The following is a 17,158-nucleotide window of genomic DNA, read 5'->3' on the forward strand; positions in this document are numbered from 1 at the left end:
AACAAAAGTCAAGCAATACCAACAAACTACCAGAAGTTCAGGGGGAACGCGCAACAAGGGGACCCCACGGCTTGCAGAAGAAATCAACCGTGCTGAAACCTCAATCTTGTATTTCTGGCTCCAGAACTGAGACAATGAATCTGTTAAGCCGCCCAGCCTGCAGCACCGGTGGCAGCCCTAGCAAACGAACACACCATGCTTTACTTCTAATCTGCCAGTTTCTAGACTTACAGAGGACTTGGGTCCCAAAGGCGTGCAGGTCCCAAAGGGGTGAGGCTGAGACAGAGGGAGAAGCCAGGGGACTAGAAGGGGTGAGTCCCCTAGCCAGGCCCTGCACTGGAAGGTGAGAGTGTTCCGGGCCTGGATTTCCCACCTTAGTTCCAGGTTCTCTCCACCCGCTCATGAGTGTCAAAATCATGTATGGAGCTGAGCTTTCAAAAAGGGCCAAGATTCTTTCAGTTGAACTGGAAACGTGAGAACGCGGCCAGCAGGCACCACCCACCATCCCGGAAGCTGCCTCTCAGGTTGCTGGGCCGCAGCCACTGCACGGGGGCTTCCTGACCGCCAGGACTGTTAGAAACGACTAATGTAAAGTTAGAATTAATCCGTATGTTTTCTTTCTTGAAACTCTAATTTCCTTGAAATCACTGGAAATACCACAAGATAGCATAGCACCAAGGTTGAGAAAATCCCAAACATGAAATCTAAGCTTCTCTGCACCAAGTACATAAACACAAGCCTTGAGGGAAAGTCAGGAAGGACAGTGGAGAGGTCAGCACATGGCGTGTCTCGCCTCCTGACATCTGGTTTGGAGCTCACCACTGTTAGTGAGGTCAGGGATTTTCAGGTTTCAAACTGAAAATTCAATTTGTGTCCTTAGCAAAGATCCTGTTTAGTGTATCACAAATAAGTGGCTAAATTCCCAAGCCACTGCTGAAAAGGAGCCCGGGTAAAAGACAGGCCAAGAGACACAGGATGGCAAAGGCAGATAGCTACCTTAAATCCATACTTTTCCTCTTGAGCCTGAACTTTGAATGTGTGTTTTAAGATCAATAAAATTAGAATATATATATTTTCTCATCTAAAACATTGTGTTCAATGTCCATCACTGTTTATATTTTAAAAATGCAAAATTTTCAGTGTAAGGCTAAGGTTGACATTAATACAACAGTGCCACCCAGTGACTGTTCTGGTCAAACAAAAATGTCACTACAATTTCCCATTTAAATATCTGTGTATTTTCAGCATGTCTGTGGCCCCAACCATTTATATAAAATTATACACAATACTAATTAAAAAATATAAAAAAGCATTAGACACTTTTACCTACCCACTCAAAATTAAGTACAGTTAAGGTGTCAAAGGCTAATATAACACTTGCAAATAAAGGGCTTTGCTTATTAAATGTCACCTGTGATGCTGTGAAGCCAGTGATGTGGCTGACAGGAGGGCACATCACTGTCTCCTCTAGTGCGAAATGCTAGACAGCCATAAATCTATGACAGTCCTTTGCTTTCACAAATGTTCACCTATACCTCACAATGCAGTTTCAAGGAGTTCAACTAATGAATAAAAATTGTGTTCATAATTTCACTTCAGACCACTATTCATGGCTAACCATTATTTTTAAGGCTTTAATAAATATCATTCATGATTGCTATAAGTGAGTCTAGTGAAGGCATTGAAGATGCCACCATGGAATTTACAAATCAATCAATAACGTGATATGGTCAAAATACTCCTATGACCTCAGATAGCATTACAAAACCCCACTCTTTAGAACCATAGTTCAACTTTTCAATTTTAAGTCTGTACAAACAGAAATACTTTGTCATCCTTTATTTATTTATTTATTTATTTTTTACAGGAAATATAAGCACAAGCAGGAGGGAGGGGAGTAAAAGAACCAACATGTACAACAGAATCTCTTTGAAGCTACAACTGTAACTTTCTCCTATTAGATGCACCACATTTAAACCCACACACCTGCAATTCCAGCAACTCTGGAGGCTAAAACAGAAGGATCACAGGTCCTTGGTCAGCCTCAGCAACTTAGTGAGATCCTATTTCAAAATTAAAAAAAAAAAAAGCTGGGGATGTAGCTCAGTGGTTGAGCGCCCTGGGGTTCAACCTCCAATAGCAAAATAGGTAAATAAAAATAAAGAGTAGTAGTTCAGTTCAGCAACACTGACTAGATACCCAGGATGTACCAGGTACAGTGTTAGACACTAGGCAATCAAAGGTCATTAAGAACTAGCCTGTGCAGTAGTGGAGACAGACACTATCATTTCAGTGTAATATAAACTTTTTAAAAATTTTTTGGTATTGGGTAACCCAGGGGTGCTTTACCACTGAGTATATCCCTAGTCCTTTTTATTTTTGATAAAGAGTCTCACAAAGTTTTCCTGGCTGGCCTGGAAATTGTAATCCTCCTTCCTCAGTCTGCAGAGTTGCTGGGATTACAGGAATGTGCCACCACACCAAGTAGACTCCTATGCAAAGAGTCTACCTCAGACCTCTCCTTGTTACATGCATCTGAACACAGCCAGGGGCATGCTTTGCAGGCATCCTGAGCTAGTCTGATAAAGCTAAATCATCAGCCACCTCCCAAATGAGTTTGCCTCAAGGAACCTAGGTCAGAAGATGGTACCCCATTAGTCTAGGCATTGAATCCACCTAGTGTCTAGGACTGAGGCTGAGCTGTGGATAAAGGGTAGCAAAGAGTGGTCCCTGTCTCCTCCAAGGCTTTTTATGTCTTGGTATTCCTATTCCTACATTAGACCAATTTAATCCAGTTTTCATCTTTAGTGATCTGCTAAAAACAAAGCAGAAACACTGTTTGGAGCCTGTCACTTAGGGATGGGACTTGAGTGAAGTGCTGATTATTCAGGAATGCCACCTGCACTGACATCCCATTTGAGGGTTGCCAAGGTCTCACCCAGTATTGAAGCCAGATTTAAAATTAGGTAGTCAGTGTAGTTAGGTAAATCAGGTCTAATATCGAGTGAAATCTAAAATGGAGGCCATGTTGAGAATGAATTTCCAGAAAAGCTGAGCAACTCTCTGAATGTTAATGAAGTCCAGGAAACAGCCCCAACAGATTTGAAGACAGCCCATCCCAAAGAAATGTTAATGAAGCCCAGGAAACAGCCCCAACAGATTTGGAGATAGCCCATCCCAAAGAAATGTTAATGAACAGCAAACTCCACAGGGAAAGGCCCAGATTACTTCTATGGCCCACCTGTGTCCCAACCCTTCCCACCTACATTCCATCACCAAAAAATAAAAAGGGGAACACATTCGCCCTTCAATGGATTCCACCTCTTGGGTCCCCTTCTTCCTCCTGGAGAAGTCTTTTCTGCTGTCCTTGGTCGGCGTGCTTCTCTGGTGTTATTCTTCAACATTGGGGAAGCAAGGACTCGTCACTGGTCAACAGCGGTCACAGTATCACCTGTCACTCAAGGGTCTGCTCAGCCTTTAAAGGTTTGTCATGAGTCTTTAAAGTACAATCTGGAAGGAAATATGGATTTCACATTAGAAAAGGAATAGGTACTGCAGATACCAATGTGTGTTAAGTGCTTAAAAAATATTTTTTAGATTACTCCGATGACCTTCTAATAGAGTTGAAGAGGTTGGAAAGGGGATCAGTTTGTAAGAAATCAAATAAAAAACTGAGGACTTGTTAAAAATCAAGGACAGAACTGAAATTGGAGACTGAGCTTGGTATGCAGACTTAGGGTTAGGGCTTGATGGGGACCCAAGTCAACAGTCTCAGACATAGGCAGTTCACATGCTGATAAATCACACAGTCCAAACTGGGAAGGGAAGTAATGTTAGGAGACCTGACAGGGAAGATGGAAGTGAATATACACTGGAATGAGGTATAAAGGAGCAGAAAAATAGAATGCTGAGAAAAAACAGATGTTCCCAATTTACAAAGGCTCCACTTGTGAGTTTAGACTTCACAATGTTGCAAAAATATTTTCATTCAATAGAAACCACACCTTGAATTTGATTTGTTCCCAGGGCAGCAATGTTACACAGCACTCTTTTCCATGCAGGAGAGGCAGCAAGCTTCAGCTATCAGCCACAGGATCTGGTGAGAAGAATGGCATCACACTATGTTGCTGAGGCTAGGTGTGTGGACCACACTTCCCACTTAATGTGTTTATGAGGGAGTGAACCCACTGTAAGCTGAGTATAATCCTGGTACTGGAACTTAATTTTTGGCAGTGTTACCGCTGTTGACCGGTGACGAGTCCTTGCTTCCCCCATGTTGAAGAATAACACCAAAGAAGCACGCCGAGGCAAGGTCAGAATAGAAATTAGAAGTTTATTAAAGGTAGGCAGAAAAGACTTCTCCTGGAGGAAGAAGGGGACCCAAGAGGTGGAATCCGTGGAAGTGCAATTGTTTCCCCTTTTTTATAGTTTTGGTGATGGAATGTAGGTTGGAAGGCCCGAGGGGTGGGACACTTCTTTGTGATGGGCTATCTTTAAGTTTGCTGGGGGCTGTTCATTAACACTTCTTTGAGGTGGACTTTGGCCTAGGGCCTTTTCGGACTTCATTAACATTCCATGAGTTGTCCTGCGTTTCCAGAATCATTCTCAGCATGGCCTCCATTTTAGATTTCACTCTGTATTAGACTCGATTTACCTAACTATACTGACCACCTAACTTTAAATCTGGCTTCAGCAGTGTCTTTAAGGTGATGACAAAACTTGAGAATTCTTTTGCTTCACCCTTCACCTCACAGACCATGTAAGCATATTTTAAAAAGTTGTATTGATCCTTGTAAATAAGATCATTTGAATAAACTTTTTCATAGGTAACTTTAATACTAATATAACTTATATTTACGGTAATATTCTCATTCAACTCTGGACACCATGCCTTTCCTGCTAATGCTGCACAGGGTGGCCAGATCAAAGTTCTACTGGTGTGGAAACCTCAGTAAAACTGCTTTTTCCTCTAATAACAGGCCCACACGCCTTCAGCTGAAAGATCACAACTTGTACTGAATGTATATTTCCACACTTGCCCTCATAAAAATAGATTTTGGGGGGGACTCCTTCTTTGAAGAATGTAACTCACCCAGCAGGTGAAGCTGTGACAGTTTAGAGGAGGGAGAACAGAGCCTGTTGGAGATGAACAGGGGATCTGTCAGAAAATGGGGCTCCACTAGGCCACAGGCCCTCACTGCACCTGGGTCTGCCACACTCGGAATCACTAATTTGGATCCACTGCATCTGAACTCTTCACACCTGAACCCCCTGACGTTTGGGCCCACTCTACCTGAGGCCCTGCACGCGGGGCCGCTGCTCTTGGAGCCCTGCATCTGGGCCTGCCACACTTGAGCGTTCCTGTTTCTGGACCCGCTGCTTCTGGACTCAACGCGTTAACTTGAGAGCTCCGGCACCTGGACCCGATGCTCCCGGACCCCGGCGCTGGGCCTGCTACACCTGCGCGTTCCTGTACCTGGGCTCGCTGCACCGGGACCTGCTGCTCCTGTACCCGGGCCCGCCACACTTGAGCCCCAAGCACTGGGCTCGCTGCACTGGGACCTGCTGCTCCTGTACCCGGGCGCTGGGCCTGCTACACCTGCGCGTTCCTGTTTCTGGACCCGCTGCTTCTGGACTCCGTGAACTTGAGAGCTCCGGCACCTGGACCCGCTGCTCCCGGACCCGGCGCTGGGCCTGCTACACCTGCGCGTTCCTGTACCTGGGCTCGCTGCACCGGGACCCGCTGCTCCCGGACCCGGCGCTGGGCCTGCTACACCTGCGCGTTCCTGTACCTGGACTCGCTGCACCTGGACCCGCTGCTCCCGGACCCGGCGCTGGGCCTGCTACACCTGCGCGTTCCTGTACCTGGACTCGCTGCACCGGGACCCGCTGCTCCCGGACCCCGGCGCTGGGCCTGCTACACCTGCGCGTTCCTGTACCTGGGCTCGCTGCACCGGGACCCGCTGCTCCCGGACCCCGGCGCTGGGCCTGCTACACCTGAGCAGTTTTACTGAGGTTTCCACACCAGTAGAAGTTTGATCTGGCCACCCTGTGCAGCATTAGCAGGAAAGGCATGGTGTCCAGAGTTGAATGAGAATGTTACCGTAAATGAGTTATATTAGTATTAAAGTTACCTATGAAAAAGTTTATTCAAATGATCTTATTTACAAGGATCAATACAACTTTTTGAAATATGCTTACATGGTCTGTGAGGTGAAGGGTGAAGCAAAAGAATTCTCAAGTTTTGTCATCACCTTAAAGACACTGCTGAAGCCAGATTTAAAGTTAGGTGGTCAGTGTAGTTAGGTAAATCGAGTCTAATACAGAGTGAAATCTAAAATGGAGGCCATGCTGAGAATGATTCCGGAAACGCAGGACAACTCAAGGAATGTTGGTTCTTTTACTCCCCTCCCTCCTGCTTGTGCTTATATTTCCTGTAATAAATAAATAAATAAATAAAGGATGACAAAGTATTTCTGTTTGTACAGACTTAAAATTGAAAAGTTGAACTATGGTTCTAAAGAGTGGGGTTTTGTAATGCTATCTGAGGTCATAGGAGTATTTTGACCATATCACGTTATTGATTGATTTGTAAATTCCATGGTGGCATCTTCAATGCCTTCACTAGACTCACTTATAGCAATCATGAATGATATTTACTAAAGCCTTCCTGTACCTGGGCTCGCTGCACTGGGACCCGCTGCTCCTGTACCGGGGCCCGCCACACTTGAGCCCCAAGCACTGGGCTCACTGCACTGGGACCGACCCTGGCCTGGGCACAGGGCTTCTGGAGATGCAGAGGCGGCAGCCGGCGGCCGTACCGCTGGCTCGTCGACCTGGGGTCTCCACCCCGGCGAGGCGGCGCCTCAACTGCCCCATCGAGAAGACCGCTGGGTCGAATTTCCGACCAGGTGCCGATTCGGTGCCGGGTGGTCCTTCCTGCTAGACCTTGGTTCTCCTTTGACTTGGGCGCCCGCCTCCCGCCGTCGCCTTAGCGCTCCGGGTCAAACTGGAGCCCGAGTCTCTAGTTCCGGCCGGCTTCCGGGAGCGACGGTCTTTTGGCCCTGGTCGGCCACCGATACCAGGAAGGGGCGGGGATGGCGCCGGAAGGACAGGTACTTCCGGCGAGCGGCGGATTTGAAAGAGCAACGGTCGGCGCCGGCTGGGGAGGCCGTCCGCCGCCGTTCCGCGCGGGGGACCTTCTTGGCGGCCGTGTAGGTGAGCGGGCTGGCCTCCGGCGGCCGGGTGCTGGCCGGGTGCTGGCCGGGTGCCGCGCCGTCCGGGACTTCAGGGAACCGTCGCTCGAGCGTTTGCCGCTGTGGAGGGTCTGAGTCGGGATTTCCTCAGCCGCCGGCCCAGGGCGTGTCTGAAGTGGGGCCGTTTGGGCGAGTGAGGAGCCGGTGGCCGGGGCCTTCCGTCCAGCCCCGGGTTCCCGGTGCCCAGAGCCCGGTGTGCTGCGGGGCAGGGCGGCTTGAAGGCGGAGGAGATTCCCCAGAGACGCGGGAGGCCGAGGCCAAGTCGGGGGGAAGTTCATCGGGTTTCCAAGGTTTTGGAACCAAGCAGAACATTTGAGTTTGGTGTGATGGGAAAGGTTCTTTGTACCTTTGTACAAATATGGTGCCTGAGACGTTTTGCAGACATTAAACTGACGTCAGGAGCCCAGGACATCAGGAGAGGGACGTGCGGTGATGACTTAAGTTATTTCCCACCCACCTGTCCATCGTGACCATCTCTAATAAGATCTACTTTGTTCTGGAAGAGTGACCTGCAATCGTTCCTCATTGGGTCTTAAATATATGGCTTAGCAGAAAGTATAGATTGCTTATGTAGGGAAGTTTTAAGTGTCTAGCAAGCCTTCAGAGGGAATATAGTTTACACTGCAGGGAAAATCCAGAACTTCTTATGTGCCTAAGCACAGAAGGGCTAGACTGTTGAGGTTTATAAAAAGCTAAACAAAGGTTTAGTGCCTTGGGCTTGAGGGTGGGCAGGGGAGGTGGCTGCAGGCTTTGGAGGCCCAAGGGGAGAAGGTGACAGCAAGCAAGTTTACTATCGATGTTTACTATCTACATCTATCTAAAAAGCTGTCCTTTTGCAAACTGTTTACAAAAGGACAGCTTTTTAGAGCCTTTTCTTTGTCTGAAGAAGTCTGCATTTTCTCTGCCAAATCAGCTTGAAATAATGTCAAAGAAATATCCTGGGGTAGGAATCTTGCTTTCCCTCTCAGTTAAGGTAATAGAGACACCTAATATGTGAAGGATCTGAGTCTACATAAAGTGATCTTCATTCTAAAATAGAAATGTGCAGTTGTGAAATTCAATAGTAGGAAATACAGACCCTTGCCTAAGTTACCAATAGTTATGCAGGATCATGGGGAAATACAGCTGATATAAGGGGTCACCCTGAGGATGTTCTTAATATCCATCATAAACATGTTTGAGTGAGTGTTACATTTGTAGCCCAGCAGAGGAGTCTCCTTACTATTAATACTCTGCCCTGGGCCAATCATATCTGGAGTGTTGTGTTAAGCTTGGGCATTATATTTTAGGAAGACACTGACAAAATGATATTTTAGAGGAAGGTAAGTATGAGGGTATAATATTTTACATATGCTTTTGGTGTTCATCCTGAGTTCCTGGCACACAAATCTTAAAATCCTTGGAGTCTTCAAAGTGATAAGTGACCTTTTATGAGCTAGCGGTGGACTGAGGGCTGGTATCCCCTAGGTAGCTTCTGGATGGGCTTTCATCTGAAGAACGTAGGCAGGCTTAGAGAATTAGAACTTTTAACCCCACCTCTAATCTCAGGGAATGAACAGATCACCAGTGTCCAGTAATGTAATCAATCATGTCTATATAATAAACTTATGTAAAACCCACAAGGATTGGTTTTGAAGAGTTTCTGATGACCATCCAGATGATGTGAACCCCAGTATTCCTGGAGGTTGTAACCCCTTCCCTCATACCTTGCCCTACCTGACCTTTCATCTGGTGTTCCATCACTTGTAATATTTCTTTATAATTAGCCAGTAAATGTTTTGCAGGAGTCCTAGGCTATGTTCTGGGATCCCAACAAACTAGGTCCAGCCATTCATTCCCCAAACCATACAGAAATGGGAATGGTGAAAAGCAGAAAAAAACTTTATATGGCTACATTGGGAAGACTTATGCTAAGATCCAACATCTCAGCCCTGTCTTTCAGTTTGAAGGCAGCTTTAGGTTTAAATAGAGGAGGAATCAGGTCAGGAGGTCTGCATAATTAAACCATCATGGTCAAACTGGTCTGGCCTATCATTCTCTCAGTCCTGGCTCTATACAGGAGCTCTCATGAAGTCCTTATTCCTTGAAGTCCAATTTCCACTTGTTGCTTAGAATGTTTATCTGTCAGACCTGGGATCCTGGAAGGGGGCAGGTTGGCTCCCATGAGATGATTGCTCCTGCCTGGAGGATGAATCTGTCTTATCCTGGAGTGATGTGCCTGTAACATAGGATCTGCTATATAGGGCAAAGTGTGGACACTTCTAGGTGCCACTCCTGGGTGTGAAACTGGATGCTGCAAATCTGGCCTCAGTCTTAAAGGGGACAGGTGAGATAAATTTAGGGCTGATGAAGCTTGTATTACTAATTTTTAGGTAAATATTTCTTAAATGATTTGCATACCTACCTGAGCAGGTTAGAGTTTAAGGTGACAAAGGAGACAGGTACAAAATGAAGGTAGAGATGCCAAACTTTATCCTGCTTTTAGTTATCCGTGGGGCATCTCCAGACCTAAGTGAAGTCACTGCTTTTAGCAAAAGCAGCCTAAGTCCCTGTTACATAAGTGTTCCCTGAGTTCTGTGAGTTTGTCCAGCAAATTAAGTGAACCCAAAAAGGAGATGGTGTGAACTCCAATAAGTAGCAGGTTGGTCAGAAGCACAGGTGAAATGATGTGGGATTTCTGATTGGCATGTGGGCTGAGGAGATAGTCTGAGCCCTTAGCCTATAGGATCTAAATCTATCCGGTAGATAGTATGAATGTAGCTAGTGAACACCTAGCTGGCGCCACATGCACAACTTGCTTGGTGTGTGCAGGCACCACTCATCCCAGTCTTGTCATGAGCTTTCAGTGTTGATTGCTGTTGAACTAGGGGAAAGTTTGCTTTTTTTCCTCTCACAGATGGAAGGGCTTGCTCTTAGGTAAAGAAATTATTCTAGAATAAGAGGGCTTAGCAGAGACCCAATGACAGTCTTCACATTTTTTGAAAGAACTGTCATTTAAACAGGGATTGATACATTCTGTGAAGTTGTGGTAACTAGAAATCAAGGCAATGACCAAAATTCCACAACAAACATTACAGCACGAGGAAGAGTTATTTAACTGTGAGAGCCACTCTGAAGTGGAAAAAGTTGCCTTGATGGACAGTTGTGGTATGGAATGAATAGGTTTACTGCTCTGGCTCCCCCAAACTCTGGCTCCTTTGCAGGAAAAAGGTTTATTCAAAGCCAGCTTCAAGAAAGGGCTGAAGACCTTTCTGTCTCCAACCTCCATCTTTTTTTTAATAGCAGGCAGAGTGAGACAAAAGGCAGCAAATACACACATGTAGGTTTAGCTAGGCTGTGTTGATCAGAAGCATGCTAGATTAAGTTCCTTGGTGCCTCTCAGGCCGGTGTAAGGGATTGAGCCTCCTTTCAGTATGAGGAAATATGGAGTGTAAAAACATGGTTATTAGAAAACTTCCTTAATTTGGAAGGGAGTCTACTTGAGAGTGACTACTGTGATGCTTTCAAGGGTTTATATGGAACTAGGCAGTTTTTATAATCATCTTTTAAAATAGCTTTAGTTAGGCTAGTTGCCAGTGCTTCTTTTTAACCCTAATGTTCTAAGAAACATTAGGAACCTGAAAAAGAAAACAAGATTTCCAGAATTGTGGCCATTTCAGAATATCGGCATATCTGCAAAGTTGAGTATGTTCACATTGGGTCTCCACATTGGCTTCTTCCCTGGGACATCGTGGGAAAGAGGGATCTTTGGGCAATTAAACTAGTATTTAAGCAAGAGGTTAAGGCCCCTCTTCTTCTTGGTAAAGAAATGAGTCTTAGCTTATTGGACTCTCCAGGTAGCGTCAGAGTTCTGTAAGTGAAATCTCAGTACATAGCCACAAGGTTAAATGCAAGTTCTAGGACAGGCTTTCTTAACCTTATCCTGTGGGCATTTTGGATAATTCTTCGTTGTGAGGAGCCATTGTAGATAGATGTTGTGGGACGTTTAGCGGCATTCCCACCTCCACTGACTAGATTCCAGCAGCATTGCTACTCCTGGCCTGACAACCAAATGTCTCCAAGCAAATGAGCCTACAAGAGCAGGGGGTACAGAACTGTGAGAACTGCTGCTTTAGCGGGGCACAGGACCAACTCACCATAGGAACACATTAGGGAAAAGGGGTTTTTGTTTTGTTTTTTAAAGTTCTTGCTTTAAGAATTTCTGCATCTGTTTTTACTGATTTTTTTTCCTCTTGCATCTTAAACTTTAATAGTCATCTCATTATGTATGTAATGAATAGAATTTTGAATCAGAATATGATATTTTTTTCCTTCCGTGTGTTATCATCCCTTATATATAGCTTCTAATGATGGTGCCTTATGCTATGCAAAACCTCTGTCTGGCCCCTCAAATGTGAAAAAGGAAACACATGATTTCCCAGTTGTGTGTTCAAATAAAATCCTCTTTCCCATGTGGAAGATAATAGTGTACAGCATTAGGAAAATTAGCAGAAAATGAGTGTGCTTGGTAGAATTTTATTTTAGGATATACATCTTTGTCTTTATCTTATTAAATATTTGATGATAGTGCTAGTGTCACTAGTTCAACTTGACTTGTTTTGTTCTTATTGATTATCAAGTTCCAGACAATGAGAACTACTGATTGTATTTCTCATCTTTTTTTCTCCCCCCCTTCCTTCAGACTACAAGTCCCAAGATGGAAACTTTGTCTTTTCCCAGATATAAAGTTGCTGAGATTGTGGTTCATATTCGCAATAAGTTATTAACAGGAGCGGATGGAAAAAACCTCTCCAAAAATGACCTTTATCCAAATCCAAAGGTAAAATGTCTTGATGTTTGAAGTAGGTATTGGTGTTAGAGAACAAGTAGGTCACCATGCCATGTCATGTTGTCAGTTTTAATACAGAGAAAGATTTCAGCTAGTGTAATTTTAAATAACATTAAATTTGTATGTGAGATGATTTCTGCCCTCCCATTAGGAATTCACTTTTTTAATATGATTGTTTTCTTTTAAAAAAGACAGCCGCTTTTAAATCATAGATATATTAAAGGATTTTAAGTTTTTTTTATTGCTGTTGAAGTGTGGTACACGGATTTAATGTATTGGCAGGGCTTAGGGGAACTTATTCCTAGTGGTTTCCCACCATAGAAAATGCTTGAAATTATCCCCTTGGAATCTTACAGATTAATCTTCTTGCTTTATGCCCCAAGGGAGAGTTGACTTGCTTTGATGGGCATCATTCCTCACATGGTTATTAAATGCTGAAATGGACTGTGTGTGTGTCACAGAGCATCCAGAGTCCTTTTTCAGTCTTGGTGTTACCTTGCAGTGACAACATAGGGAAGCCTGGTTCCATGACATGGAACTCAGACTGTCTAATGTCAGTATCCTTTAATTCTTTAAAATGAGGGGAGTCAGCTCAGAGTAAATGATGGGCCTTTAAACTTTTTGAAAAGGTGCAATATTTTCTCTATATTTCTCACTTTTCTGCTCATACAATAAGGTTTTTAAACTTCTGTATTTCCTCATTGAGTTTATCCCACTTGTCTCTTAAACTTCACATCCAAGAAAATCTTAATGTCTAAGGTAGCAACAAGATTTCTAATGATCTTTTTCAAGAAATATATTCTCAGTGTTGGGACACATCTGCCACATTCCTGGCAACCAGCAGATCTGAAAGATGAACTAACTTCCTCCATTGCCTGGGGTGAGGGTGGCTTGAATTTGATTTAGAAGAGTATGTTTGTTCTTAAGCAGCTGTCTTGTCTACTTTTTTGTCTACTTTTGGCACTTGGAACAACTGACATGAATCAGGTATTTTAAAATCTGGAAAATTGTGAAACATTTCAAGGAGATGGAACAGTTGTCACCCTTTTCTCTGTGTTTACTGACTATAGCATTGGACAGTGGTGGTAGTGATGTAGTGCTGGAGTCATGCGTCAAGAGTATTGAAAATTCCTTTCCGTTGCAGCCTGAAGTCTTGTATATGATCTACATGAGGGCCTTACAGATAGTCTATGGCATTCGATTGGAGCATTTTTACATGGTAAGTTTATGGTAAGGCAAAACAATGTTTCGTGTTTTATTGCAGTTCTCCTGCTCACGTACATACTGCCTTTTAAGGAAATCTTGACTGTTTTGACACATTCAAAGGCTTATGTAAAATTAATGTCACTTGTGAAGGAATTTTAGGCATAATAATGGTTTATATGCATAGCTTTACCAAGATAGACCTCAGTGGAAGCCCTGAACAACACCTAGACATCACTGAGGCTATTCCCAGGTTTATAGGTCCCCTGAGACCCACGGACACAGTGAGTGTGCATGGACAAGTGTCTCTTCTCAGGAAGGACTCCTAGGTGAGAAGAGCAGGCATACAGTCAGAACAATGCTAGAAATGAGGCAGCTGAGCTCTCAGCAAACTAGCTGTTTCTAGTAGGAAAGGCCACTTTCTTTATTGTAATTTTTTTTTTTTTTTGCAATGAAGTCCTGAGGGCATCCTTTGAAGATGCTCTGACATTGTCAGAGTCTTTGGAGTCTCATCAACATGATAGTTATCTGTTGTTTAAAAATCAAAGACATTTTAAATGAACAAAAGATGGCTCACTTCATTTTTGTTTTTGTACAACTAGTGTTTTGCACACTAGCTCAGCTCCACCAACCCACCTGTTCTTTTTTTATTTGACATTGTTCACAGACTAGTACATATTACAGTAAGAGTGCTGGATAAAAACATGAGGTACGAAAGTAGTTCAAAGATTATAGGTCATGCAGATCATGTTAGACAGCAAAGAAAATTGTGACCGAGAAAACCCTAAATAAAAATACATAAAGAATGTGCATTATATATATTAAAAAAAAAACAAAATAAAAACAAAACAAAAAACAAAATTTCGTATGCAGAAAACATTTTGTTACATTGCAGATTTTAATGTATTTAAAAATTGCAACATGAAGATTAGTGCAGTGTATACTGAGTATTTAAATTAAAATGTACGTTTCATAAATACAGTTTCAAGAGAAAGCATCATTTTGTGTATATTAACACATTAAGTGTATGTCAGAAATGGATGTATAGATATATATTTTAACACATTTTCTGAAATTAAACCGCAGTTTTGTTGGAAAAAAAAATAAAAATCAAAGACAGCCACCCTTTTACAATGAAATCTTGCCAATTGTAGTTTCTTTGTCTATAAAAAGGGAATAGCACTTTGTTTATAGATCCTTGTAAAAATCAGAAGAGAAAATAAATAAAACCCCAGCATAATGCCTGATACACAGTGGTGGCTTGTGGTTATCCTTCTATTTTTTTATTCATTTAAAAATCTTTATTTAGCACCCCCTGTAAACCCTATCATTAGAAATATTAATGTCGATTATAGCTTAGTAGCAGGAGCTGCATTGTTTTTTTCAGATTTAATGATAAAGTTGATACAATTTTATCTTAACCTCTGATTAAGGTTACTTTTAGTTTATGGCTGAAGAAACTCTTTTAATCAATGTGTGACTTAGATTTTGTGACTTACTACATGCAGATGCCCGTGAACACTGAAGTTATGTATCCACATATAATGGAAGGCTTTTTACCAGTTAGCAACTTATTCATTCACCTGTGAGTAAACCCCCATTTTACTTTCTCCATCTGCTTTTGTATTTGCATGGCATTAAACCCTTTAAACCCTATATCTTTGGGAAGGAGTTCCATCAACTTCCTTTCCTCTCTATGTATGTTCAGAAGTACAGGTTTCTACCAAGCAGAACTCCCTTCACTTCTAGCACTTCTCAGGGTCTGTCCACTGAAGTTCGGAGGCCATGTAAATGGCAGTCCTCAGCCAGCTTTGTGGAGAGTTTCTAGAGTCTCGGTGTGCCCAAGTGCCTGTTCATTAGAATCTGTGGTGTCCCTGGCTCTAAGAAAGGCTTGTGTAGCTATCGAGCTCTGCACTACATTGGGCTCAAGTTGGTCCTGCAACCCTGGGGGAAACCTCCAGAAATCTCTCTAAAAATGGGGAATTTATGCTCAATGGTTCAGTATAGCTTACAACTCATTTATTGATATTCTTTCTATAAAAGGGATTCATTTCTGCCCATCTGCCGGGTGAATGACTTTGAGATTGCTGATATTCTGTATCCAAGTAAGTGAAAATTTAAACAGTTTTATTGTCTAGCTTTAACCAACCACTTTACCTTTCCATTGAAAAATGTGGAGGAAAGACTTAGAGTAGGTTTCAAGTGCATCCCATCCTTAGAGATGTGTTTTATTACATCCTTTTATTGAACTGTTTTTCCTTTGTAGATCAACATAAAAGCTGTGTTTCTGACTAATTTTTTTCTTAACTCCTTACATTTAAAAAGTATTCTTTAAATTTGGGGAGGCCAGGCACGGTGGCACAAGTCTGTAATCCCAGCGCCTTGGGATCATGAGTTCAAAGCCACCCTCAACAAAAGCGAGGCACTAAGCAATTCAGTGAGACCCTGTCTCTAAATAAAATACAAAATAGGTCTGGGGATGTGACTCACTGGTCAAGTGCCCCTGAGTTCAATCCCCAGTACTTAAAAAAAAAAATGCAGATGTGATGTCACATAGTAGACTATTCATATTTATTCATATTAACTTTATCAAGTTAACGGTTACTTTTCACCATGAAGAAGTTCTCTTTTAGTATGCATCATGGTCATGCTGTTATTTTAGATGTAAAATTTCCCAGCTTTGTGTCCCTTGATTCATTTTCGCCCTCTTGGATCTCTGACTTTTGTCTATGGATGTAGTATATGCATGACAGACCTCATGGATTTAAAATGTAAATTGGATGTGTTTTAATAAATACGTGTACTTGTGAGCCACTGCCACAGTTGTGTATAGCACGGGTCCATGGCCCGCAGGAGTCCCTTGGTGTCCCTTTGCAGTCAGCCTCCCATGGCTGCCTCACTGCTTGCAACCACTGGCGTGTCTTCTGTCACTCTAGCTTTAGTTTTTCCAGAATTTCATACAGATGAAAGAATATGGTCTGCCATCCGTGGTGTCTGCTTCTTTTTATTTTTCCTTTTTTAATTTATTTTTTCTTTTGAACCAGGGATTGAACTCAGGTACTTGACCTCTTAGCACATCCCCAGCCCTATTTTGTATTTTATTTAGAGATAGGGTCTCACTGAATTGCTTAGTGCTTCACTTTTGCTGAGGCTGCCTCAGCCTCCGGAGCTGCTGGGTGTATGGTGTCTGCTGCTGCTGCTTTTTTTTTTTTTTTTTTAAATAATACTTTCATTTTATTTATTTATTATTATATGGTGCTGAGGATCAAACCCAGGACCTCCCATGTACTAGGTGATTGTCCTGGTGTCTATTCTTTAAGCACAGCCTGGTTGAGATTTATCCATGTTACTTGCACTTGTTGCTGCTGTGTATCTTTTTATTTTGGAGTATTCTCTTCAGTAGATAGACATTTGAATTGTATCTAATATGTGCCCACTGTGAAAAAAGTACCCTAAACCTTGGAGGGTTCTTTGCTCATGTTTACTTTTGGTTTCATTTATTCTTAGTTTTTGTTCTTTACTTTAGAGCAGGAGCTGAGGTCATTAGTTTCAGGCCTGTTTTTGTTGTTGTTGTTTGTTTGTTTTGTTTTTTTCCTAGTATGAGGGTTTAATGTGTGAATTTCCCTCTATCTCAACTTCATCTATATTCTATAAACCCCACTGTGTTGTATTTTCATTTCCTATTCAATTCGAAACATTTTCTAATTTTCTTTTTAATTTTTTTTTTCATTCACCTGCAGGTTTTAAGTGTGTTGTCTACTTTTTAAAACATTCAGGGTTTGTCTAGCTATCTTTCTGTTGCTGATTTGTGATTTAGTTCCTTTGGGATTAGAGATTTGTTCAATTTGACCCCATTTCAGTTTATTCATAC

The 17,158-nt window shown here is 42.7% G+C and overlaps 1 protein-coding gene and 1 long non-coding RNA gene across 3 annotated transcripts in view; one reads left to right on the plus strand and one right to left on the minus strand.

Annotated features, from left to right (window-relative positions):
• Nucleotides 1–1,824: 1,824 nt before the first annotated feature.
• LOC110597628 (uncharacterized) lies at nucleotides 1,825–7,102 on the minus strand. The gene is made up of 3 exons (XR_013426288.1): nucleotides 6,677–7,102; nucleotides 4,005–4,096; nucleotides 1,825–3,510 (listed from the first exon to the last, which is right to left on the minus strand). It is a non-coding gene; the product is annotated as an uncharacterized LOC110597628 (long non-coding RNA).
• Nuf2 (NUF2 component of NDC80 kinetochore complex) overlaps nucleotides 7,093–17,158 on the plus strand; it is a 28,798-nt gene continuing 18,732 nt past the window's right edge. The window contains exons 1-5 of one of the 2 annotated variants that reach the window (XM_005319862.5): nucleotides 7,093–7,218; nucleotides 11,938–12,075; nucleotides 13,229–13,303; nucleotides 14,796–14,872; nucleotides 15,331–15,392. In XM_005319862.5, coding sequence (XP_005319919.1) covers nucleotides 11,953–12,075; nucleotides 13,229–13,303; nucleotides 14,796–14,872; nucleotides 15,331–15,392 — 337 coding nt within the window. In that variant the 5' untranslated portion in view covers nucleotides 7,093–7,218; nucleotides 11,938–11,952. The remainder of the gene's footprint in view (nucleotides 7,219–11,937; nucleotides 12,076–13,228; nucleotides 13,304–14,795; nucleotides 14,873–15,330; nucleotides 15,393–17,158) is intronic. The other variant, XM_040277088.2, reaches the window with a different exon arrangement.

Source organism: Ictidomys tridecemlineatus, chromosome 10 (genome assembly GCF_052094955.1).
Source record: "Ictidomys tridecemlineatus isolate mIctTri1 chromosome 10, mIctTri1.hap1, whole genome shotgun sequence".
Classification (NCBI taxonomy): Eukaryota; Metazoa; Chordata; class Mammalia; order Rodentia; family Sciuridae; genus Ictidomys; species Ictidomys tridecemlineatus.